This window comes from Halichoeres trimaculatus, unplaced genomic scaffold, assembly GCF_033239565.1.
Source record: "Halichoeres trimaculatus isolate MK-OKI-2021-1 unplaced genomic scaffold, fHalTri1.1 fHalTri1_scaffold_3, whole genome shotgun sequence".
In the NCBI taxonomy this organism is placed as follows: Eukaryota; Metazoa; Chordata; class Actinopteri; order Labriformes; family Labridae; genus Halichoeres; species Halichoeres trimaculatus.
The window spans coordinates 11275204-11302559 of NW_027437181.1; the positions used below are offsets into that span (position 1 = coordinate 11275204).

At 38.7% G+C, this 27356-nt stretch overlaps 1 protein-coding gene across 1 annotated transcript in view; it reads right to left on the reverse strand.

Annotated features, from left to right (window-relative positions):
• Window positions 1–27356, reverse strand: part of map2k5 (mitogen-activated protein kinase kinase 5) — a 48282-nt gene that overhangs the window by 13813 nt on the left and 7113 nt on the right. Inside the window, exons 5-19 of the mRNA XM_074666978.1 lie at window positions 27070–27110; window positions 25628–25695; window positions 25466–25514; window positions 23516–23580; window positions 17510–17549; window positions 17330–17398; window positions 17023–17104; window positions 16326–16387; window positions 14395–14443; window positions 14211–14284; window positions 13102–13152; window positions 12919–12990; window positions 9899–9928; window positions 5022–5048; window positions 4655–4687 (exon numbers count right to left, since the gene is read on the reverse strand). Coding sequence (XP_074523079.1) covers window positions 4655–4687; window positions 5022–5048; window positions 9899–9928; window positions 12919–12990; window positions 13102–13152; window positions 14211–14284; window positions 14395–14443; window positions 16326–16387; window positions 17023–17104; window positions 17330–17398; window positions 17510–17549; window positions 23516–23580; window positions 25466–25514; window positions 25628–25695; window positions 27070–27110 — 812 coding nt within the window. The remainder of the gene's footprint in view (window positions 1–4654; window positions 4688–5021; window positions 5049–9898; window positions 9929–12918; window positions 12991–13101; window positions 13153–14210; window positions 14285–14394; window positions 14444–16325; window positions 16388–17022; window positions 17105–17329; window positions 17399–17509; window positions 17550–23515; window positions 23581–25465; window positions 25515–25627; window positions 25696–27069; window positions 27111–27356) is intronic.

Sequence of the window (27356 nt, forward strand, 5' to 3'; positions counted from 1 at the left end):
ATTTTTCCTTCAATATCTTTGGAGGAAAAAATAAGGAAGGTAAAAAATGTGTTTGAAAAGCTATAGGATTAGAATTACTCCATTTCCTTTTTCTTAAACAGAGCTTTCTGACAGCTCTGCCACTCTCTGCCTCTACACTGATGGTGACAATAGAAACTACAGGATCTGACCTGATGTGGATAATGCCAGCACTATTCTTCTTCTTCTTCTTTCAAGGAAAATCAAAGAAATTATGGTCAACTCTTGCCAGCACAAACACACCCCAATCACATCGGAAAAAATTCAGGGAATGGACATTGAGATTGTGGACTCTTGGTTGTCCGACTCATTCCTTACAATTGCTTTACAACCCAGGAAGGTTTCCTTCATGTGCAGATGGTACTATCAGAAAATATCAAAAGTGAGCTGACTTGTAGGTAAAGGTGTGTAGAAGCCCATAACGTAATAATGACCCATACGACCCATAATGTAATAAATTTGGCCTTTTTAAAATGTAATAGGTCCATAACGTAATACCTAACCAATAACGTAATCAAAATCCTGAACCTATGACGTAATAACTTCAATAATTAGATTCATAATTATTAAAAAATATATAGTTATAACTCTCTCTCTTTTACTGTTAAGAGCTGCTGGACGCAGCAGTAGTCTTTAAGAGCTATTTGCAAAAGACAAGTTGATGTATTTTTCAATGTAGAAAGTAAATTAAATTAGATTTTTTTTTTTATTTGAATGTTAAAATGTAAGAAAAGGTAACAGTAATCGTCATTATTTTTGTGCTCAGGTTAAATATGTTCAATTCCATTGTTCTATTGTTCAGTTCAGGATCTAAACTCAATTTTGTTATTTATTGTTTAATTTTATTTTGAAGAACACAAGCCACAACAAATAAAGTAGATTTAAGGAACAACTGTTACAGAGTTTTAACAAAGATTGCATTTTTCATGACAAAAATGAATACTTTTTGAGGAACTAACTGATATTCTATACACTGTTACGGTCAGTTATTATGTTTTTCACCTATAACATTGTCAAATGTATTACACTCTTGGCTGGTTATTACGTTATCGGCTAAGTTATTACATTTTCAAAGGTTTTTTTTTTTTTGCATCACGCCAGTAACGTACTAAGTTATTGAGTTATTGGTCAAAAGTTATTACATTATAGGTTCAGGACTTTGATTACGTTATTGGTCAGTTATTACGTTATGGGCCTATTTCATTTTAAAAGACCAAATTTATTACATTATGGGTTATTATTACGTTATGGGCTTCTACAAGGTGCAAGGTTTAGAATATGAGCAGCGACATCCAATGATATCAACAAAGACATTAACCCCTAAACTCCCAAACACACAAATATCATAAAGCTACATTTCAAAGCCAGGCATTTATTCAAATGCAGGGAATTACACCTCTTTACATCTGAAACCCTGCTGCGCCATTAAAAACACCTCTGGGCAGTGTTCACCATTCCTTAATGCTCTGATCGGCAGGCTTCTGCAAAGCATGATGCATGAACCCATTTAAATTAACAAAGGAATGGGTTCCCCTCTAATCTCACTGCACTTCACAGTGCTGCCGCCGCTTGGATGAGCAATATATCATAGCCCATACACACACACACAGGCACGCACAAACAAATGCCCTTGAGCACTGCACACCACAAGTCGAAGTGTGCACTCGGTTAGAGTGAGAGTACCAAATAATTTGCAACCACTGTACTATGTTGAACACACACATACACACACATGAACGATCAAGCAGTTTGTGCAAAAGTGTTGACAACACAACTAATTCATATGTTGTGTAAGCTAAATCAGAACAAAATCTCTCTCTGCACTTTCCTCACATATTTGCATGCACATGCACCTTTCTGCAGACACAAACACACACGTTTATGCATGTATTCATGTCTCCAGCTGAGTGCAACACCGCTGCAGCTTTGATGTGACAGCAGGCGATGGCACAAAAGACAAGCAGGCTGATGAAAGTGGTGAGTCTGAGTGAATTATTCTGCTGGTTGTCAACGGGCTCCACTATGAGACAGAACACACACTTGGAGGGTACAAGGGTACAAGTAAATATACATGTGATTGCCATGAAGCAATTATTAGGCAAAATTAGATCAGTAATTACAGGCTTGAAAATAAAGTGGGAGTTCTTTATTGGTGGAGCCACTTGCTATTCAACAAATGGAGGAGAGGGGCACATTAATGAGGGTGGACAGCAGACAGATGGTAGAAACAACTAAAGAGAAACAAGACCTAAGCTCAGTAACATGAGCCTGTTAGTATAAAAAACACACACTAATTTTACAAGACTCTAACCATAATTCACCAATCAGGCAATAATCTTAATCACATCTTGGCTGTCGATTCAACAACAGGTGAAACCATTGTGCAAACTGAGCCCTGGCCTTTCTATTAATGATTAATTTTACTTCCCCAGTCCAACAATGTCTGTCCAATGAGTTGAATTTTTCTTACAATTAATCACTTCATGATTTTTGAGGCCACTCTCCTTGGAAAATATTAAATTCTGTGTTCAAATACTTTCAATACATTCAGCCACCTTCAATATTTGAGACTTAGCTGAATGTTACAGTCCACTTTGAATGATTAAATCTGTCTGTATTTCAAAAGCTTAACCCTGATTAATAGTTTTTCTCTGATTTTCTCTAGTTCTTCTTCTGAGCTCAGGAGACTAAAATCTTTTGGTTGAGTCGTTCTTGGTGATGTTTTCTTATGAAGCTGAAAAGCCAAAAGAGAATCAGACTGTCACACTCCATCCCCCCACTGAGCACAAAACTTGTAGCTGTGATAATATTAATGATCCACTCACTGGAGCTTATTAGTCATTCAGTCTTTAAAACAACTTTCAAATCTCTGGTGAATTAGTTCAACACAATATCAAAGAACTTTAAGAGAAAATTGTTGGATTTTGTTTTTTTTTTAAATGTAATTTTGCACCCTGTTTTGGAGCTGCAGAAACATTTTTTGTAATATTTTGGGCTTAGGCATCCTGGAGAGTGATAAAAAATTATTCACATTTAGATGGAATAGTTTAAAAAAGTTTAACACTCATCACAACTGTACCAACATGTTTGTGTCTTTGCAGCAGGACGTAATCACAGAACAACGAGGGGCCGAGGAAAGTGCCTTGGGGACTACCACAGACAGAAAAACAGAGGTCTACATGCCTAATAAAAAAATAATAAACCACGGTAGGTCAAGATCCTGGAAGTTAACCCACTGAGCAAGTTAAAAAAAAATACATAACAAATTCTAATCAAATGCGGATCCACAAAGGGGAAGAATAAAGATTCTCAGAATTAGCTAAGAGTTATTAGTTCAGTTTGGTGCCAATTTCATATTGATGACAATATAATTCAACTAATAATCAACGTAACATTATCAAATACTTTTTTTGTTAATTATGTAATCACCTGATTCTCATTGTGCAGAAAAGTTATTGCCATACCTTTCAATAAGTGTTATTTGTAAACCTGCATGTTTCAGGTAAGGCGGGACACAACCACAGGAAAAAGGGCATTTTACTATAGATCAAAAAGTCATTCATAAAAACCTCCTTCAGGTTTCTGACAAGCATCCGTGCAGAAGTAAGCAAAGTGCAGTCTGTCCTGTGAAAATAAACACTTCGGTATGCACTTCTCTGGATAATCTACTGCACACTGAACCTTTAAATTCTCCCTCAGAGTGCTTATATTCTTGTCTCCTCGCCTAAAACACTACATTAGCTGGGACAGTTCAGAAGTGCTGGCTCACTTGGGACACGAAAAATGTTCTCTTGCTCTGAGTGGAGGGACAGGACAAGGCACAGGAAAAAAGTAGTTTGAGCGATGCCTCTGTCGAGCTGACTAATGAACAGTTCAGCACAGGTCAATCCATTACAACCCAAAAGTATTTAATTATTAATTAAGGCCTATCTATAGGCAGTTAAAGACAAGTGACACTGTATGTTTGAGCGATATGGCTGGTGATGTGGTTTGGAGGGCTTGTTCAGGAAAGAGAAGTGGGGTGATGTTTCTTTTCCGTGTGAGGTTGAGAAGGGAAAGGTGATGAAACAGAAAGAACATGTGAGCTCACACATTCAGGTGCACAGACACAAAAAAGATACAAAAGATCAAGAAGCCAGGCTTTTATGTATCCCAAACAACAAACTGTGTGCTGGAGGAAAAAAGAATTCTTGCTTCTCTGATTGATTTCAGTTTTCCTACATTTTGCTTGATTAATGTAGGAAGAGGATAGTTTTTGAATGCCCATCCCTAACACTGGTTTTCAGCACACATGTTCACATATCAAATTTTAAGTTAGGTTAGTGTGTCTTGCCTCCTTTTTTCTAAAGAAACATATCTTGTGAAAACAGCACGTTTTGGTCTGCTTTGGTAGCGCCAGTGTTGTATACAGAATTCAGAGCTGTGTTTCTGTTTGTGTCACTCATGACAGGTCCAACCTCTGCAGTAATGTGCGGGTGCATATGTGTTTTGCCTGAGGCAGTTTCATAGGGTGAAGGGCTGAGTGAGTGGGGAGCAAAGCCGCCTGAGTGGTTTGCTTCATTAGGAAACAAAATATAAGCTTTCCGGGCCATTAGGACTGACTTTAGATGCAAAAGCACATAAGACGACGACTCACCTCATCAACGATGCATTGCAGTAACTGGAGAGGCTGGAAGTGGAGAGACACAGATGGAAAAAAAAATGATAGCCTGCTTGGAATTTCCTGGCAATAAGGAAAATCAATAGTGTGATAAAGAGTATCTGCTTAGATTAATCAAATGCAGCGAGCTCAGGCAAAGCCATCCTTTAGCTCCTTTAAGTTCTGTATTCTTCCATAATGACACCTAATGTAATAGCAGCAGTTTAAGCATGATCTAATAATTCACTGCAAAAATGCATCTTGAGTTTCTTTTTTTTCCAAATGAGAAAGCCAACCATGAGTAACAGACTATAGTGTGGGAGACTTATTTTCTTTTCTGCTATTCTAATGCAATAAAACTTACCATTAAAGATCCTTGGTTTTTCTGAATCTGTAGGGCAAGACAGAAAAGAGGAGAAGAGGCAATATGTAATTAGCGTGTCATAATCAAGATGATGCACTTGGACACATTATGATCACTAGGAGAAAATTATTGCTTTCCTGTTGGCAATTTGTGAGTATGCGTTAACACCATTTACATAATGAAAACACACAAATGTTAATGGCCTTGCTCTCATTTGTGGAGAATGGGGGTAAAATCCACTGATGCTTCTTTTCAGAGTGCTACTTTATTCCTGCCCTGCAGGTTATCCGGGTGTGCTGGGCTGTAGAATAACTGTTACAAACAATATGAGCAGGCTTTGGACTGAGCATGCTCAATTTCACATGTGCAACACTGACAACAAACGGGTCACCACATGCTATGTTACCTATGTTTATAAATGACCGCAGGATTAAATGTTTAATTTTTTATAACAGGGTGATTTTTGACTGTGTGGAAAAAAATAACATTGGCTTCAAGATTTGCCCAAAGGGTTAAAATCAATAACAGTTTGAGTAGACCTTTGAAGATATCATAATTATGTTCTTAAAGTGACACTGATGTCAAAGTCAGAAGTGTTCATGTTTCTCATTAAAAACCATGAGGACTGAAATCTTAACAGCAATCAGTTCAATCTAAAGAGCCAAATTAATAACTGCATCACAAAGACTAAATGATCAAGAGCATGAAACATCAGCTCAGCTATAAGTCTAATACTGTTTGGTAAATAAATTGCTAATTTCTCTCAGCCTTTTGACAGTGCATTAGAGCACTTATTGATTCACTCAATTAAATACAGGTTTTCACACTCTGCAAATACCAAGAGACTCCTAAACTGCCTTTATATCCAGTTTTGCCTGATTCAGACACATTAAAGGCAACTATGGAAAACTAATTTGTTCAGAAATAATTACTAGGACAAAATTGCGTGCTGCTCCAGGGGTTGAAATTGGATAGTGGGAGACAAACTTATTCAAGCATAATTGAGCACTTATTCTTCTTGTACTAGGTTGCTTGACCACATCTCAGAAAGACGTGTTAGGTAGTCTCTCCTTATCTTTAGCTCTTGTCTCATCACTGTGTGCTGATTGTGTAGTAGACATGTCATTATCAAGTGTTCGTCCTGAGGGTGAGCAGTGTTTAATATAACATTTACACTTTAAAAGACACCAATTAAAAATCCCTACAAACCATTTTTTGACACCTGATCTGAGAAGAGCAAATATATTGATGCTTGACAGCTAAGCATGGTGTCTTCTTGTGTTTCTGAGATGTAGAACCGTGCTGATAAGAGCCTCAACAACCTTTAATCATTATCTAAACCACAGAGTGAAAATTGAGTTACAGATTCAATTTTTGATGTCAGATTTCCATTTTTTTGAACAAAGCAGCACATGAAACAGTTCAAAGATTAGACAGCTTTTTTCCCCTCCTCCAAAGGGAACCACCATAACAGCCACAGCAGAGCTAGCTTAAATTTGCAGGGTGTTAAAAACATCAACTAACTGCAGTTTTCTCCGATTTTTCCCACACTGATGGCGCTCATCCTCAGTCAGTACTCTCTAAAACTCACAAAATGCTTGTGATATGACCAAAACACAAGGTCATGTTGGTGCTCTGAAAGTTTTGTTAAAAATTAACCGGATAATGAATATTAGAGGTGTGGTGAAGCTCCTGATGCCTATGATTCATAAGAAAAGGGCAAATATTTTTCATATTGTTTAATAGTTATGTAAAGACTAAATGGGGATCAAATGGTCCAAACAGAATGGTAAATAATAAAGGAAAGCTAAAAAAAGAGAAGGTTTGGAGCTAGTGCAGGGTGCAGAGAAAGCACAGTGCCACAACAACATATCTTTTCATTTACGTTTGAAACATAAAAAACTAAAATCAGCAAGAGTGTTTCTGCTCTTTTTGATGGATGCAGTGATGTTTAATGGAAGCTCCTGAAACCTACATGCGGAAAAACTGACATATTTCATCCAGAAATAAATTCAAATTTGAGAATCAAGAAGCAAAAAACAACAATGGAACAAACAAACGACAACAAATCAATCAGAAGCAATATCGCTGGCGGCTGTATACGCATCAAATCAGGTCTGGTGTCTTCAAAGACTTTCAGAGCGAGCCGTGCAAAAAACTCCATTAACTCCTGACAAAGGACGCAAATGAATCCCGACATGTGGTGAAGAGGAATTAAAGGAACCACTTCTAGTCATGACGAACATGAAGCGATGATTCCACTGTGTGTGCATACAAACGCACAAAAAAAATGAATGAGATGATGCATCAGCTACACATCCACAGATACAAGCCACAGGGAAGCACACACTAACACACCCAGGAAAAAAAAATAAACATGAGAGATTAATATTTCTGTGTAATCATCAACATCTATCCTGCAGATTATAATCATTTTAAATTAGTGTTACTCAATAAAAAGATTTTTATTGAGGGTGTCGCCATACAGTATCTGGCAACCCATTCAAGCCTTCTTTATATTTACCTTTTTCTCTGTGCAGGAGAACAGAGAAGTGGTTGATCAGCCTTAAAAATTTCCTTGCATACCTGTTCATTCTGACAGCAACAAGCTCTGCACAAAAACACTCTAATTACATCCTCCTTGTTGATGCACTGTTTTAATACCTCTCCTCTTTAATGCAGATCCACTATTATATCTGTTTTTTCTGTGAGAGCAGCTGCTTTCTACCTATGCTTATCAGTAACAACAGCGTGATTTCTTTTCATTTTCCTGTGCTTAGCAATTTACATGTCTTCTCCACCTGCTGTTGTGAAAAAAGAATCACAGGTGATCAAATAAAAACGAAGATGACTTCAAGAGACAAACTGCAGACAAAGAAAGGCAACAGAGCAAACACTGAGAAAACTAAGCAGCCACTGATTTTCTTGTAATCCCTCTCATTGTTTCATACTTCTCCCTCAGCCTGCACTAAAATGTTCTCTGTGCAGTGCAGCAGGGGGTTTTGCACAGACAGCTGTGCCAGCGTCTGCAAAAATGACAGCTTAGGCCTGAGGACTTTGGCTGGCTGCGCCTGACAAGCTGGATCCGTGCGCTCTCGCCACACCGCTCTGCTACAGCCTGCAGGTGAAGTGTCTGCAGTACCATATGGAGTTAGGGGAAAATTAACACTGAGATGAGGGGAGCTGCGAAACACTGGAGAGCCTCATCTATAAACTAAGAGGTGTATCTAGTCTATTTTGTATACTCTATTTATATCAGTGAATGTAAAGTAAATTACCGTCCATTTGCAGAACTACGCTCACAATTAACATGATAATGGAAGCATTAAATGAAGGCAAAAACCACACTTAAAAATCAGACACGCCCCAGGCTGTCGTCATACACATGCAGAGTAACAGATTGATCATTGTGTGACATTTACATCACTGTGCAATTTAGGGTTTGCATAAACACACCTTTGCTCTCATGCACAAATGTTTTTAAATGCTATGAAATCATGGCTCAAGAATTAATAATCATTACAGGAAATAAGAGAAGAGCTGCATCACGACTCTGCTCTGATTCACAGATGGGGGCTCCCTGCTGAACAAGGTGCTGAATTCATTCTTGTGGCAAACATTTGGATATCTCTTGCATCTTTAAACAGAGGTACACGACTGTAGCAGCTGATTCTATTCTAGCTATGATCTTTTAGAAGTGCAGTTTTTTTTTTTTAAGATGTCTGTAACATCCAGTTAGATTTTTTGCTGGATGGTGCCTTTTATGCCATAAATACTTGTGCTGAAAAAAGGTGTCACTTACACAATCTCTGGGCAGACTGGAGTAGTTAAAACATACTATATATCTTGATTTAACAGCAAATTTAATTGGACTGACAGGGCTATCAAACCGTAAATAACATGAGCAGTATCAGTGTGGACCAGTTGCTGACTAAGCTACATATTAAAAAAAAACTTCCAACTACTTTTCAATGATTTTTGTTGCACGATTTCTCAACACACAGAAAACCAATGGAAGAGCATCCTCCTCATTAGATAAGATACGTGCCTTCACATTTTGTAAAGCAGGGCGGCCAGGAGGTAACCTGAGGTAACCAGATTTAGATTGCTCAGCTAGGGATTAGTGAGATAAACCCATCTTAAAAGGGCTAATTAAGACTTGATGGGATTGTGAAGTTACTTCTGTGTTCGGCAATTACATTTGAGCAGGATTTTACCTTAATGCAATGAGGGGGGAAAAAAATGTATCCAAGCAGTACATTCACACACAAGACTAAGGATATCAAAACTGAACACTTCATTGAGCTGGTAAAAGATTTGACAGAAAAATCTGATTTGAGGTCAACGTCTTAATCTCATTACTGATTCATTATCAGTGCCTGATTGAAAAGAAAAGCATTTCTAAGAACTATTGGACCAGTTTGAACTTTGGAATCATTAAAAAGCCTTATCCCATAAATGACTTACTGTAAATAAAATAACATTTCTATTCAAACATACTCCTTTGAAATATTCATTTTCTTAAATGAAACACAATAGCTGAATATGTTCGCTGAACAACCTCTGATTTTCTTACCTGCCAAGAAATTATTATAACTTTTTTTAATCAGGAAAAAAAAACTGTTTCAACCAGGAGGACACATAAGTCCGACTGTGAGTTTTTAATAATGTGAAAACAGTAGAGGCCTTTTCTAGCTATTCTGCTGACACAAGGTCACACAGATGAAGATTAAAACAACTTTTTCAAAAGTAATAAACCTGCTCTTTTGTAAATAAAAAGATAACTAAAACTGATTTGAATCTTAATTTATGGAGGTCAACAGTAAAAGACAGCAATAACTTGAATTAAGAATTATCAAAGAGAGAGAATAACTCACCTGTGGATATGGGAACATCCCCAGCGCCAACTGCATAAAAAGAGACAGAATCTCCTTCAGACTTTTATAAACACAAATTTTAAAACATGCCATCAAACAAACCCTTCTTAAAGTTTAAATCCAGCAATTTCTTTACGTTCAGAGACTATGCCCACTGTGTGTGTTTATGTGTGTGAGCTGGTGTGGAATATGTATACCCTTGACAAAAAAATGAAAAACAGTGATAGAAAAAAGAGAGAAGAGCCCACGCTTCATTAAAGTGAATTTTGTGTTAATTTTCCATTTGTCTCCATTATGTCACTCAAATTTGATATAATGTATATACTGTGTATACTGTACGTGATGTATGTGATTTATTAGTGTCTCTTATTCAAAATTGAACAAATTAGGTAGAATTTAAGTGAAGACATAGAGGAGAAATTCTGCTTAAGCAATCGAAGCATGCACAACTTAAGACTTTCAGTCTTTGAGGTAAGCTTAGTCCCCACCTGCTGATAACACTTCCTCATCAAACAACATCAGCTATTAGTTAATAACCCCCCCACGATTACCACCTGCAGGGGAACAAAATGGGTAGATAAAAGAAGGACAAGGGGATTGTGGGATGGTGGCATGTTATGTGTGTGTGTGTGTTATTTTTGCTGGGGGTGGGTGACAGTTCTCCCTGACACTTTGCTGTTCACCGTGGGGGGGCATTTTTCATCCCAGTCAAGGGCAGCTGCCCAGCTTATTGGCAGCATCACAGTATTAATACGTCAGAAGCACCACAGTATTTCCTTGGACATAAATAGACCAACTAGTAGGCGAAAGATCAATCCAAACCGAGAGGGGCTGAACAACCCTTTCATTTAGCTTAATGCAGACATCAACAGCTAGAAATCAAGGGGACAGGCAGGGGGTCCATCTCTATAAAACTTCCTCTTCATCACACAGAGATCATGTCAATAATTCTGACAGGTCTCCATCCCTGTGGTATCATCCATTCCAGTTATTATTGTAATGATATTAAACATTATTGACAAACACGGGAGAGGTAAAGAGGTCCAAATCATTTGTTTTACTACAAAGAGAGAGCTGTGGACAGAAACAGATGGAGAATCAATAATGCTGGTGGAAGGACAAAAGACCAAGGGGCGTTATAGTGAAATTAAAATGTTATTCATAATCATAAGGTGTCAGTAAAGCACTAAATTAACACTTTGGAAAAGATGGACAGGGAAGCTGATGGTCAGACACATGCCAACAAAAACACATGCAACAAACACGTCTAAATGTTTCTGTCAACAATAAACAACAACTAAACTTTGCACAAAAACTGAGACCAATTTGTTTTGAAGATTACTTCTTTGTTGTAACAAGGCTTCTTGGCAATAAAACGTATACCTTTGGAAAGCCTATTTATTTCCCCTTTGCCACATTTGTAAAAAGTATATACATGGGATGAACAGCAGAGCTGAGTATGAGTGTTGTTCCCATTAAATTTGCCAAATCTTTTCTGTCAATGCCAAACGGCTTATTCTGCCAATGACTCTTGTTTGGTAGAAAGTAGAAGATGAAGAAATAACACATACTGGCAATTTAAAAATTCATTTCTTAAATATTTTGGATTTTATTTGTTAGATTTATTGCAAGGAAGCACTGTTAAAAATAAATTATCTACCACAACACTGAGAAATTGCCTTATTCTAAATGACAATTTTACTCAAAAAGTCTCACTAGACGGCAAGAAAATATTATAAGAAAAAGATGAGAAGGCTGGAAATTTACGATATACCCATTTACTCATACATATCAAGATACAAGAGAATTATCTGAACAACTCAAACTACAAAATAAGAATCTGTAAAAATGGTTCTCACTGTGGCCTCGATTTGCCTTTTTTATTACTTCTTTTGCGTCTTTTCTTTTTTTTAATACATCGTCATCTTATGTCACTGGTCTCAAAATGTGCAGGTATGAGGTTGTGAAAAGGGCGATAGGGGCTATGTAACGCCATATTATGTAAAAACACTCCAATATGTAATAATGTAACAAACTTTCACTTCATTATGCTATAACCCTACATTTCGTAATAATCTGCTGCATCACATTCTTGAATGCAATATGTAATAAACTTGCCACATTATGTAAAATAATCTCACTTATTATGTGTGGGAATCCACATTTAGTCAAAAGTGACTGTCTACATATGTAAGAACTTACTAATAATGCGGCAAAGTTTATTAAATACTGCGCTCAAGAATTGTTGTTGAATAATGAAATGAAAATTGTATTTAATTATTACATGTTAGGGTGTTATTACATAATGTGGCGTTACAGGCTATACATATTGGGGCCGTTTACACGACAACGGTTGTAGGGTGAAATGCAAAAGTTTTGTTGCATTTCAGCCTCACGTTTGCACGAAAACGGCGTTTCAGCCGACCTAAAACCCTAACTTTTGAAAACGGCCTCCAGAGTGGGATTTTTCTGAAACGCTCCCGACACCGTTACCGTGTAAACAGTAAGCCGGGGTTTTCAGTGGAAACGCTGACGTCACATTCTGCCTCGCGCGCACATACAACAGGACAACAGTACCGTTGTTACGAACCTCGTGAACTACCATGTTGTGCTTGTGCTGCTCAATCTGCTGTATCTGTCTTTCAACAAAATGTGAATCTTTTGCTCCACTTTTTAACTTTGTATTCCCCAATACACCAGATGACCGGCTCAACTCTACTAATGTGGAGATGTCCCAAAAGCAGCTTCTGTACAAGACTATTATAGCACCACCTACAGGGCTGGCATGCTTACTACAGCGTTTTCAGTCCATCAGCGTTTCTGTGTAAACGCAGATTTTTTCAGTGTTTTAGCGTTTTCAGATGAAACGTTGTGTAAATGGGGCCATAGAATACTCTTGAAGAAAAATAAGATCTCAGAAATAAAATTCATAACAAGATTAAAAGTTTATGACTAACTCTTCAGAATCAAAACTCCTTGATTTCGCTCAACAGATTTCAGTATTTTCTTAAAGATCTTACCTCCATGAAAGAAATCCCCACACTCCAGACATCTGCATGGATACCATACTGTTCCCCTGATATCCTCTCAGGCTGCATCGAAAACACAAACATGACTTAAAAATAAACAGTAAATAACACTGGTTTACTAAGCAATGTAACTTTAAGATGATTTTATGAGGCTTTATTAAAAGGATCACTCACTGCCATGTATGCGTTAGTTCCCACATAAGTTTTGGCGATGGAATTGACCAGCTGTGGATGAAGTTAGACAAAGGTGGACTTCAAAAAAATGTAACGCACATTATGATAAAATCAGAAAATCAAACCAGTAATGACACAACAACTAAGGCCATAAAAATAACTTAAGGATTCATCATCCATTGCCCTGAATAAATAAGACAAATGCTGGATCTAAATTATTTCATGTAATTGTATCAATGAGTCAAGTTAGTATTTTGGGCTGCTATCCACCCTCACACAACAAAACAGAACAGAAGTACCTAAAGACTGTTGGAGAGGGAGGTAGGTGTGTGTGTGTGTGTGTGTGTGTGTGTGTGTGTGTGTGTGTGTGTGTGTGTGTGTCACATGCCATCAATGACAGGACTGTGATAATGACTGTCTGTCCCATGTGGCCTTTTTTTCCCTCCTTTTTGGAGCGAGCCCTTCAGTGTGTGAGAGGGAGGGAAAGTGTGTGAGTGTGTGTGTGTGTGTGTGTGTGTGTGTGTGTGTGTGACAGAGAAGTAAACAGAAAAACTGTGTAACAAAAGACAGAGGACAAGTCAGTGTGTGTAAAAGTGATACACATACAGCATGTAAAATTCACCTTGGAGCTTCCAGGAAAGTCGAGGTTAAAAATGAAGGTCTCTCCATGATGATTACGTTACAAACACACTCCACCCCACCCACACACACACACACACACACACACACACACACACACACAGCAAGCCATACAATGCCTGGGCTATTGTCTGCCACCCACGCTTTCCCCACATTCTCCGAATACATATCAATGAGGCTCTGCCGCTGTGTGTGTGGGTCATAATTATAACAAGTGATTTTTCGGTGGCTGCAGAACAATGGGCGAGGGGGGGAGTTAATGTGAGAGGACGACCCCTGGGACAGCGCTGATGTTTGGAGTTGAAATGAATGAAGTGATTGACAGGTTGACCATATGCACATATATTTTCTGCACACAAACACACACAGATTGCACAGGATTGTAGTGACGCAGCCAATTGTTTTTCTTCTCCTACTTTCATCCACTCTCTCCTTCTCTCGATCATCCTCACACAAACAAATCAGTGTACCTGTGTGCTGACACCAAAGTCACAGAGCTTGACTTGTCCCCGGGTGTTCACCAGCATATTGGAGGGCTTGACGTCTGTGGAGACAAACTGCTTGATAGAACTGCAACATCAGCACTGTGTGTCCTGTCTTTATCAACTCTGCTCTTTTTTTAATAACACAGAGCCAGCACACTACTTTACTCACCTCTGTGAAGTATCTTCAGGCTCCACAGATACGTCAGGCCTTTGACTACCTAGAGACACCATCAGGAAAAAAATACATAACTAAGATACAAATCAAAGGGTCTCAAGCAGCAGATGTGGCTGAATAAATATGAAACTAGAAAAGCACTCGGGGAGCACAGACCTCCGCAAAGCATATTGTGACTGTCACGCAACACTTTAGTCCTAGTTTAATGTTATACTCCCCTTCAGCAGACTGTCTGCTACAATTTGGTGTTAGTTGCAGGTTTGTATGATAATTTGTGTCCTGACAGTGTTGAAAATTATGATGACCGAGTACATATTTCATATTTTTATTATCCAGAATATTGCCAGGATGTGGATTGTACTTTTACATCTGTCAGAAATGATGGTGACCTTGTCTTGTATTGTTTTGCAAAGCGATCCTTCCATTTATCGTGGCGTTACATACACAAATGGTGAAAAGAGCTCTATCTCACAATGATAAAGAATCTTTTAAAAGTGTCCTGGATCCAGACGGTGATCCAGATCACCTCCAAAATTTAATCACTCCTTCCTCATTCAATTTTGAACATTTCCTGGAAATTTCACAAAGATCTGTTTGTTACTTTTTGAGTTATGTATATCACAGACAAAGAAACAATCTCCCAAAAACATAACCTCCATGGCGGAGATAACAGGATTATTATTGAGGTACTCAGACATTTTAGAGTTTGAGTCAAAACTGGAACTACTTGTTTCATTATGAAGACCAGTAGTTGTATTTCCTTCAAACGGATAAGTTGTCTAGTTCAATCCAACAGTATATCATGGAAAATTAACTCAAGGCAGTTTTGAAACTTTATGCTGAGAAGTACCAGCATAGGTTTCTGACATTTCTACCAAATGACCTAAAACTTTGATGCCAAGGTGTTGTAGCCTGAATTCACAGTTTCCAAGTGTGTGGAAGAACCTGCCTTGTGCAAAAGTTGAGCTAGCAGCAGTGAAAGACTCATAAAAGTGACTACAGGCTTCATATCTACCAGTGATGGAGGCAAACAGTGCCAACTTGAGAGCTACTGATTTAAAACCAATCATAGTTCTGTTAAAAAGGTTTAGCCATGGACTCTGGGTTTCACTTTTTTTGGATCAGACAAAATATCAAGAGTGCTCTTTGAGAACATTTGAGGATGTCAGGAAATATTGTAAGTGTGTCTCCTTGCTGACTCTCCTTACAGTTGTAACATGTTGTAATGTTGGACAAAGCCCAGAAAAGTTTCTTTCCTAATTCCTTTGCTTCTTTTCAATGTTTACTGTAGCAGAGTGTTTTTTTTATTTCATGAACTGTGAAAACCTATTGTAGTTTTTAAGCTCCTGTCATCCATCTCTGATTAACCACATCCTTTGCCATAAATTAGGGATGCACAAAAGCTCTCTGTAGTCCTGCTGCCTTAAAAGACAGTGGTGTGAATGCTGCAAAGTGCAGCTCACTCACACCCTCCTGGGTGCTTATCTTTCTGTGATAATTAACAGCTGTGATGGTGGAAAAGGAGGGAAAGCTGTGAATTAGAATTAACACTGACTAAATCACTGTCATTGTTTGATTACGAACAAAGTTAAAGAGGGGAGACAGGAAAAAAAGGTAGAGACAGGCAATGGGTAATGAGTGTGGAAATCAAACATCAGAATCAAGGCCATGTTTGATCAAATTTTAGTTTCAACTGAGATTAGACCTTAACAGGGGAAATAATAAAACAATGCTGACACTGTCCATCACTTCATCAAAACAGGCTTATCAAAAAATTCACACCCATGGTTCTCTTATTTTATCACTAGAACAAAAGACTTTCTTTAGACCTGTTTGTATTCAACAAACAAAAACAGGTCACTCTGAAACTGTGACTTAAAGGAAAACTTTGATGAGTTACATGTTTAAATAAATGTTTCTCTTACAGCCACGGCAATCCTTCCCAACACATGCTCTGGAATTCTCTTGTACACGTCCAGAGATCCGCCTGCAAGAGACAAATTAATACTCAAGACAGTGACATAGGAAGAAACTTTTAAAAAGTAATATGACTATTGTCCTAGTGACAAAGCCACAAGAAGGTTAAACTCTGTAATATCGAAATAACATAAGTATCTTGATACCGAAACTGAAACTCTTGACAAGAAAGATGTCTTGTTTCTTTAAACTGTGAAATGTTTCAACAAATTAGTATTTAAACAGTTATAATTAGATCTGACAGCTCATAGTAAAGTTTCATGACTTAAAAAGTGCTGAGAGGTTAGGAAGACTTCACTGAAGATCAAAAAAAAGTGTGAATCAGGGGATTTACTGCATTACCACACACTTGGACAAACAACCCTAAAAAACACAGTCCCTTATCTCACACCAGTCGGCTGACACACACATACAAACGCATCTACAAATGCACTTAAGTCAACATTCATCACACCCTTGTAGCTTTTAGCACACAAGGCATACTGAGCATGCTCCCAGCGAGAAGGCGTTTTCCTGATCTGCAGAAGTGTAAATGGACACACAGCGAGAGACAGAAGACAGTTCCTGGAGGTCTCTCCTTCACAGCTGAGGCTGTGCCAAAGTTAAAACTTAGGATCTGCTGCCTTTTGAGAAGGAGCAACTTACCATCCATAAACTCTGTGCATATGGATATCCTGTTCTCTACGAAAAAGGCACTGAAGAAAGTGATGATGTAAGGTGAATCACACTGAAATCAAGAGGAGAGAAAATAAGATTATCAGAGATCATAACAAAGTTAACCTGCAATTCAAGTCTTTTCTGCATTTTTATCTACATAAGAATTCAGGGGTCTGATATAAAGTTACTCTTTGCTTTTTCTGCAAAGAAGCAAGTGACGACTCAGAAGTGTACTTGTTTTTAATTTTCTATGTACCATAAAGGAGAGGATGGATCGAAACAATTACAAACTAACCTTGTAGAGGATTTCTAACTCTGACATGATCTGCTTCTGTAATTCCACTGTGATATCCAGTGGGATGACCTAGAAAAAAATGTTCAGGAATTAATAAACAACACAAAAAACTTCAGCTGTTTTAATGATTGTTGGTCAGTTATAAATAAAAAAATATTAAGTTTCTGAAAGAGTTGCTACCTTTACAGCTAAAACCTTCTTGCCAAGAACATGGTACGCTCTGAAGGAAGAAACAGGACAAAAAGAACGGTTACTTCTGTACTGTACACTTGATTATCTCGATCGTAACATGAGTTTTTTGTTTTTAAACTGAGGGGAACTAACTCTTTTTTTTCTCCTTTTTTCAGCAAGAATCTCTGTGTAATCCATACGTTTCTTATCAAGACCAGTCAAATTACACAAATGTCATGCCACTGTTTTGATGTGAAAATGAACAGGGTTTGAAAAGGAGGGATCACTCAAACCAGTGATGAGGTTTAAAAGATAAAATTCAAAGGCTCCACAGGTGTCTATGTATCTGAGTAAAAGAAGCATCAACATGCGTACAACCACTTCTCCTAGAGGTCAGAGGTCACCACACAAAACTAGACCCGGTCATCCCTGTCTCTGGATGTTCCAGACAGAGTTTTGAGTTGCACGTAACACAGCAGCCACAGACCGTCCCAGTAATGATTTAATTATCAAACTCCTTAATGCCAAACATCGGCTTTAGTTACAGCCCTTGAAGGTTCGTTTACGGCACCAGTGACAATACCTCTAGACCTCAGAACATACAATCCTCAAGGACAAATTCTGTCCAACAGCTGTCAGGTGAGTGGGATGAGGTGGGGGCTGTGTACGTCACGCAGGCCAGTTAGCTCACAAGCAGACTGAGTGAATGCGATACCTGGCGACTCACCTGTCAGCAGGTCTCCTAGAAAGAATGTGTATGGTGCTAGGTGTGATTAATGTGTCTTAGATTGGGGTATCACATTGCTCTTCGGCCAGACACCTCAAAACTGGCCAAGGCTTTTAATTAAAGGGACCTATTAGTGCCACATCAAATGTTCAGCTAAACCCACACTGCTCTCTTACTGCAGTTATTCAGTGCTGTACATGTGTAGTTTTTAAGTCTAAAACACTACTGCAAAAAAATACAGTTGTGATACACACAAAATGTTGTACAGCATCTTTTTGCCATACATGATTCCCCCTAAAAATTGAAGAGTTTTCCATTTTGTGTCAGTCCATCTCAAGTGGACTCAGTTTCAGAATCATGTACATGTACTTTTACCCATTTCTCCCTGATTTAAATAATGGTTTGCATGAGCCTGAATGCTTTTGTTGTGTTCTAGTGGTTTAGTGGTTTGTCACTTTTTCTTTAGGTAAAATCTATGGGTACAAATAAAGAAACCTAATCCTGGTCTCCTCTCTGCAGCTTCTTGAAATTGCTTAACTTTCTCAGTGTTTTCTTTTGTCCTTGTCCCAACTCTTTTGAAACATGTTGCTGTCATCAAATTGAAATGAGATGCATAAAACAAAAATAATCCCTTGAATACAAAGGACTTACAATTTTGCAAACCATCCAATTCTGATTATCAATGTTTTACACAGTCTCCCAACTCGTATGAGACTTTATGTTTCATGACTGGTAAAATTTAAAAAACGTCTGCTTCCGTTATGTGTTGGTGTTGTTTTAAGCCTGGTAACAAGTTCTCCAATTGTCCCAGATCTCACAATCACATGTTCACTAATAAAAGACAAACAATAATTGCCGAATTACAAAAGATTCTTAGTGTTCTCAATCGGACACTGACGCTGTCCCAGTTTGTCCCCACAGTCAAGGTGAGTATTTTGGATCTTTCGAGCCACATTTTCTGGGGGAAAGCTCTTTGCACAGAAGGCTGATGGCCTTGTTTCCATTTTGATGTCTAGGTCTTCCTTTAAGCTACAATCAATATCAGTTAAGCATGACTGCCGCCTTTTAATTAAGAAGAAAATGTTAATTGAGGCAAGATTGCAGGGGTAGACATGTTAAGTACTGACTGGGCAGGTTGTGTGTGGAAAGCAGCTAAAAAAAAGAGATTAAAACAAGTTCTCGTGCTTCTCTGCACCGATGCAGTCCTCTTAGTTTCTTCAATGCCAGTATGATGGGAGTGACATTCATAGGTGTGATCACAAGTTGCAGTTTATTTTTTGATTAATTAAAATTGAAGGATACAAAAACATTGTTCAAAATAAGTTTTGGAAAAAGTGAAATGTTTAAAGGGCATCTTTTAGGACTGCAGAGCTGGTGTGAATACTGCTTGGTAGATGCTTTATACTCAGACTGTCCTTGACCGCCTCAGGGCCGAGCATCCCTGTATGAGTTACTGTGACAGGCCTGTGACAACGGGAGACATGGGGACAAGGTTACAAAGCCCCCACCTTCCCCCAACCCACCCCCTGCCACTTCCACCTGATCTGACCCCAGTAAACGTGCCCCATTGCCTGGATCTTATTTACACTCCAGCTCGCTCTGTAATAAAAGCTCCATCATGCAGTATTCATAGGGCCTCTCTCTATGTCTCTAAAGTTGGGGCCGAGGGTTAGAGACTGGCCTCGTGGATCAGGGCTAACGTGGTACTTCTGCTCTGCCACATGGGTGATCACATGGGCTGCCTTCCTCCTTCCTTACATTTTCACTTGATACAGGTACAACACCTCTCCTTACGGGCTCAGACACTCAATAACAGAAACAGAGTGAAGCAAAGTAGAGCATAGTTTTGTTCAAATCTTTCTGTGGTTCAAAAAGTGAAAGCAGATATTCTTCATTTCTGTGAGGGCTCTGATAACATTTTGGGAATAGGTCTCTCAACACCCTTTTTGTCAACCTGCTCCTGAGGTTTGTCACAGTTTTGTTACTGTTTAGAGTTGCTTATTCAAACATATCGTACGCAGTGAAAAAGATTTGTCTGTCAGATTGAGGCGAGGAGGGGTGTGTCCAGGGGAACAGGACTTGGAGTGAAAAGGAGCTGCAGTGGCCATCATAATGATTCTCAGATATATTGACGATAGTCTGACATAGACAGTGTTTGGTTATCTATTAATTTATGATTTTTATCTACTGCTTCTTATCTACCTTGAGGAAATTTACTGGCAGCAAAACGTCTGGCCAAAGTTGTGGTGATAGCCAGCCAAGTCAAGTCCAGCAGCACAAGACATAGTGGTTATGTCACTTTGCTTCGTTGAAGGCGCTTCCCTCTGAAAATTAAATAGCAGGCTACAAATATGGGTGTCAATGTTGTCTCTAACAGGCTAGAACAATAAGTAATTGCAAAAGTGTCACAGCAGAAGTTTGTTCTTTTTATAATTGTATTTTTGTATCTATGCAGTTGTGCAGGTTTGACCCAGTTAAGATAAATAAATTAGAACAGAAATGAGTCAAACTAAACACCAGTGGATACCACATCCTCAAACAATTATTTTACATCATAATTATTTCATGATCATTCAGCTTGAGGCTGTTAAATATAACATAAACTAATCTTATCAAATGTTTTAGTGTTTATCAAACTTGGGACAGTCTAACCTAGTTGGCCTAAATTCCCCGGTTGTATTTAGTAGAACAATTCTCCAAGTTTTGACACTCATGTCGCTGATACAAATTTAGAGATACTAGAAAATGTCTCACATTGAAGGTACAGTTACTTATACTTTGCAACCATTGTTTTTAAGATTATTTACTTTGATTTATAGTTGCCATTCCCCATTTACATAAAACACCATTATCTATATACAGCCCAATCAATGAGGTGAAAAAAACACAAAATCAATGTACTAAACAGGCCTAAAGACTTAAGAACAACCAAGTGTGTCTAAGTACATGTTGCCACAGTAACAACCAAGCAAATGTGCTGGTTTTAATTGGACTGCCAGATCCATGGCTCACGAAAATGGCCTGTTTGTCCTTGTTATTGTATTTATAAGCCACAGAGTCACTTAGATTGGTGGACAAGATGGACCTCTGAGAGAGTGAGTAATAAAAAACAAGGGCTGACAATGATGGATGGTTAGGTCAGCCAGTGGCTATAGAGAGCTGAGGTGTTGGTAACATCCAATTGAGTCTAAATGGCTCTGGGTCATAAATGGGCTAAGAGGTTAAAAGGTGGAAAGCGTTTGGTGGTGCCTTTCACACATGATAAGCCTAATATAAGCTGGACCAAAGTGTGGAGGCTGAGTGGGACATAGAATTGGATTAGAAGCATGGTCTTCAATGTGCATGTATCGGGGATTTTTATAGCGGCTTAATAAAGCAAATACTTTTTAGTATAGGTCTGATTAGAGGACTGAAGAATGGTTGTAATGTTTTATTACACTTAGGTTTTGTTAACCGTGACAGTGTATCACGGGGAAACACCTGGGCTGAGTTTGGTGACAAATTTTCTGTCAAAGTCTCAAAATGGGCTCTTTTCGGATTTATTGAATCAGGTCAGACTCTCCAGTGCCATTTTGGAGACTGGGTAAGTTGAGTCGGACTTGTTTTTTTTTTTTTTAATTTATGCAAAAGATAAGCTGCTCATAGCCTAGCTCAAACCCTTTGAGCTGCAGCTGACTCAGCAGAGAAGGACTGGTAGACCAGGAAGGATGCAGCTGTGGGAACTATGGAAGAACAAACACAGTTGTGGAATACAGACTTTAAGAGGCTTTGCTGCAAGCAGCCTTAAAGTTACATACAGTGTCAGTCAATGCAGAGAGTGTACTGTCTGTGAGCTGCAAAACTGACAGAGGAGTGGTGACTTTTTCTCCTCTGTACTGTTGGAAATATCTGAATTTGGTCTTGTTCCTGTATAAGTGACTCCAAACACATCATAATGAAAAAAAGATTAATCAAACCCTGTCATTGTAAGAAGGACTAACTTTGTGTCTAAAGCACAGAAATACTCGAACAAATTGCTTCCATATTTGTAGAGATGCTTAAACTTGCTAAAACATGCCTAAATTGTGCCTAAAAAGCAGCACAATAATGCTTTTGTTTCACAATAATGGACTTAAAGAACAAATATTTTAAGTCTAAATTTTGACAGTGTGGCCGAAATTTAACTCTTCAAATTGTGCAATAAAAAAATCCAGCATACTAAAGGTAGATTAAGTGATTGTGATGAATTTTGGGGGGTGGCATGTTTTAAAGCTGGTAAAAAAGTATGCATAAAAAAAAAAATAAAAACACTGTAACAACCAGGCTGCTTTTTATGTTTTTTTATGTTCTCCATTCGACCATAAAAATTTCAGGACCAAAGCGTATGGATTTTTCACTGGGCTAAATTGACTGAGAAGTTGTTGGGCTTGCATTATTGGCCTCCCCCACTGCAGTGTAACCATTTCTTGGGCCAAACTTATCAGCAATCTTTCTCTCCAACACTATGAGAGATTGGCTCTTAATGTAACCATCTCAGAGTCATAAAAAAATAAAAAGCTGTTGGTTGGAAAGACTGGGTTGAATATAAAAACGATAGCCTCATGGACTTGCAGGATTGGAAATTTACTGGGTTTGTTGGAGAACGTGTGAGACAGACCACTCTGTCAAGTCAAGGTTGGTCTGAGCAGTGATCAATACTTCAATCTCAATAAAACAGCTCAATAGCTAAGGATTGATGGCAAGGAGGAAACACAAGGTGGGGAAAGGAGGATTGAAGGAGCGACACAAATGCCAACCTTGTCATAACGTTAGCAGGGCAGTAATACATTTGTCTAGCCTGAGAGGATAGAGCTCTTCTGTCGTGGCAGGTAAAGTGCTCCACTATGGACAGATTAGGTCAATTGCTGTCATACCTTACAGCTCCAAATCAATATCATATATGTTTGCAACCTTCAACCTAGAATAAATAAATGCAGCTGCGGACACAAAGCAGTCTGATAGATGTCACAGCAAACGTTGAGAGATAAACTGACACATGAGGGAAGATGCCTTTTATGAAAACCCTGCTAAGTTATGCTTTATAAAAAGGTATAATACAAAAGAAGAGTCAAGAATCCTACGTAAAACCAGTCCTATACAGGATGTTAACTGAATTTCTTTTACACTTTCCTGACACTTTGACATTCCTGAACGTATCATTCAGACTGCACCACTTGCTCAAGCAGCTTCCTTTTCAGTGTCAGGCTTCATTATTGTAAAGTGGCCTTGCAATGTTGGTGTCTCAATGTGTGGAGTCAGGAAACACTTACTTGTAAACTGTTCCTCCGTTTCCATGGCCAAGTTGCTCTTGATAGTGGATATCTTGCGCATTTATCTGCAGAGCAACAAAAAAAAGCACAGGTATTCAATAAAAGTACTCAGATGCTTTGACATGAGGACATGCAACCAGTGGATGTGTGTAGCTACATGGGTTCAAAAAAAGAGCAAAATGAGAGAACAAAAGGGAAGGGGGGGTATTACAATGTCACCGGAGGCTATAAACAAGACAAGCATTCAGGTCACTTCAAGTTCAGCAACATGAGGAGAGAAAAGAGAGGGGGCACAAGAAGGGGATCAATACAACATTTGCTGTCCAATTTATAAAAAGGACACTATGCTCACGCAGAGGGGGAGTGACTGATTCAGAGTTTAATGACGATTTGTTGCCGTCATTGTCCCTCTCCACTTTGATAAAAAGAGTTGTGGATGATATTATAGCCTGAGCTTACACAGCAGGTCTGAGTAAAACAGTTCTGTGCATTTTTAAAGGCCAGTTTCAATCTTTTTACAGTTAAATCTAATGTCTCTAAACAGTTGTAATCTTGTAGCTCTGTTGAGTATAAGTACATGTTAATTAAAAAAAGACAAGCATTTGTGCAGAAACATTGTTTACAATGCAAAATAAGAATTTTTTGGGGGGCAAAAATTGTTGTTTGCAGCTCAGAATAGTCAAAACAATCCTGATAAAATCCAAATCCTGATCCTGACATATAAACTGATATTTATGGATATTAATATTGGTAAAAAAAAAAAAAAAAGCTATCCGAGATGATGTGTTGAGGTAATTTAAAGAGAAAGAGTGGCGGGATCGTGAGAATAGACGACCATGGAGAGGATCAAAGGATGGAGCGCCCAAGATGAATGGGATCAAAAAAGTATGTTTTGTCTGTTTTTTGGATTAAAAACAGAAAGAGAGACATATAAAAGAGACTCTAACCTTTCTTAAGTAGTTTTGGTGTTTACACAGTCATAGAAAACAATATTATTTGGGTCTTGAAAGATTGTTCAAGATATTGGCCCACGTTTATGCATCAGTCGATGCCCACATGTTGAAAAAATAGCCAACATTGGCCGATACCAATATATATCCTGCATTCCTACCAAAAAGCCTGACATATTTTCCCCAAACTGCCCCATAACGGAGAACATTTTCCTTGAGAAGGAGCAGAGATTGCTGATGTTAATGCAGCAGGTGACACTGCAGAAAACTGACTCCAATAAATACACTGATGATAAAGTTAAAAGTTGGAAAAAAATAAATTTCAAACAATTTCTGCTGTTACAAGCAAAACATAACCTGTTAATATTCCCTTCCAAGAGTAGATGTTCACATTTATCATATGACTATTTTCCTATCAATGCTCTGTATCTGAATCCTATTTAAAGTCTTTGTGGGCCCAATTTGTTTGAATGTCAAAGTCAAGTTTGTGACTGTACTATGCTACATACAATACCAATAAAAGGCTGCCAACACAGATGTTATATCTACAGATGAGTGGCATCATACATTTAAGCGTGTTCCCTTCCTCCGCACTTAAATTCACTTCACTTGCTGACATGGGAGGGGAGGAAGGAGAGGAGAATGAGAGGAGATGGATGGAGAGATAGAGAAGAAACAGATCTATTAGTTCACTATGTTACAGCAGGAACCTGAAAGGCCGTGGCTTAATTGTCTGCCTAACCACTGTGAGAGTGTGTGTGCATGTGCGTGTGTGTGCAAGACAACCGCCAGACCCCTTGTTTCCAGTATGGACGAGTGAATGAAGAGACAACAACCAAATGCGCTCTGTATAACATGCCCACAGTTGGAAGCTGAGAAAATCAATAGAGGAGTCAAACACTGGTGAGATGTGCTCTAATCAGGTGAAACCAGGTGTGAGAGCTGGAGCAGAGAGAAAAAAGCAGCCATGTTCTCTTTAAACCCAAAAACATAGACTCACCTGCCCATTTGTCAAGATCCTCTTCAGCTCAGCAGATGACTTTTTTAAGCTGGAGGAAGGAACACAGCAAGATTACAGTCTAATTAGTATCACTGACTCTCTCCTCACCTAACAACTGTTTAAAGGTAGTGTAACATGCCCCCCAAGCCGCAGCAAGCTCACCTGTTGTTAGCCATGGAGTCTGGGACAGTATGTGTGCAGTCGTTGGCTGGATTAGGTCTTGTATTAACCTGAAGGTGTGCAAACACCAAGACACAAATGTGAAAGGACAAATACACACAGACACTCACTTAGTGGTCAAGGCCAAAAGACAGGCAGACAGACAGACATATGGCCAGACCCCCTGATGAACAAGAACAAAACACAAGCTCTCAGTTCAGCCTGAAGGTTAATTGGCTTTTGTAAAGGAGAGGAGGGAGGCAGGAGAGAAGGGCGTCTACATGGAGGAGTGGAGAGATGGACAGCAGAATGAGAAAAAAAATGAGAGGGAAAATAAATATTTGTGACAGTGAAACAAAATGGAGTTATACCACAAATCAAGAAGACAAAATGCATTTGAGTACACAAAAATGTCAAGTACCCTGCCATTAATGTGAGGTTGATATTTTTATTTAATATCTTTTCATCTGCATCTCTAAGACTTGTGTATTCAATCCAGATAATGCACACAAAAGGAGAGACAAGACCCTGAAAAGAGGATACTAAAAATAACTAATTTAATTGAGGTCATAAGGCCGCTGTGAAGGGTCCACCAAGGCTCAGGGATTCTCTCTTTAATTAGTGCCCAAGAAGACCTAATTTAAACAGTGCACAAGACTCCCCTCAGCCAATTACTTTTATATTAAAAGAGGAGAAAGAGGGGAAAGATTACTGGAGGATGAGAGGTTTTCACAAAACGTCATTTTCTCAAAACAGACCTTTGACCTTAAAAAACTGATAGGGTTCGGTAGTCTTTACCAAAGCTCCTCCGAGGATAGATTGATTAAAGCAGTTAGAGTATTTGGGAAGGGGTAATTTTCTTATTGAAATGGAGATGGATATGATATAGATCATCTGGAGAGACAGAGAAAGTGCCAAGTCATTTAACCCATGGTAATTAGCAATGAGCCTCAATGGCAACATATGTCATACATGAAACAGGAAGGTCTGTGGAAGACCCTTTGTAAATGGCAGAAGGCTGCTTGTAATGACAATTTCACGGTTGAACAATGACATCTTCTTATTGACTTCATTTTGCGCTAACCACTACTAAAGTTCATCCGATGATATGTAATGAGAGGATCATAATACTCTGGAGAGAGGGATCAAGGTTTCAGGTATCACACCTCGCTCTTAAATGACTTCACCCGCGTAAGAAACAAGAACAGAGGGGGGAGGAAGAGAAGGGAAAGGAGACAAGCCCGGTACAGCCCCAGCCAGCCGTCCCCATACATAAACATAGACAAGGGGAGCAAGAAAATGAGTGAAAGAAAAGGAGAGCCTTGACTTCAATTGACATTTCAATAAGTGGAACACAGCGTTACCAATCCATTTGCCTCAACTTCCCTCCCTCCTTCCCCTCGCTCTCTGTGTAAGGCAGCTGAAACAATTATTGAGATAGGTACCTTCAGGCCATGTATGTTCCGGATCCCTGGAGTCTTGCCGGCTGAAACAGTAATTGACTAGATTGTAGAACACATCAGTGGGCCATTTACAAATGTGCTGAAAAGGAATCAGTTCTTTATAAAGGGAAAAAAAGAAAGATGAAATGAGGGTTACTCTGAAATTAGTTGTAGAGAAGAGAGTGAGTGAGATGTTGGGCTCTTGAGACAGCTGAAGGTAGGCAGGAGGAAAGACAAAAACTGAATCACAGAGTTAAAGAAGAGTGAAAAGACAGAAAAGGGAGATGGTA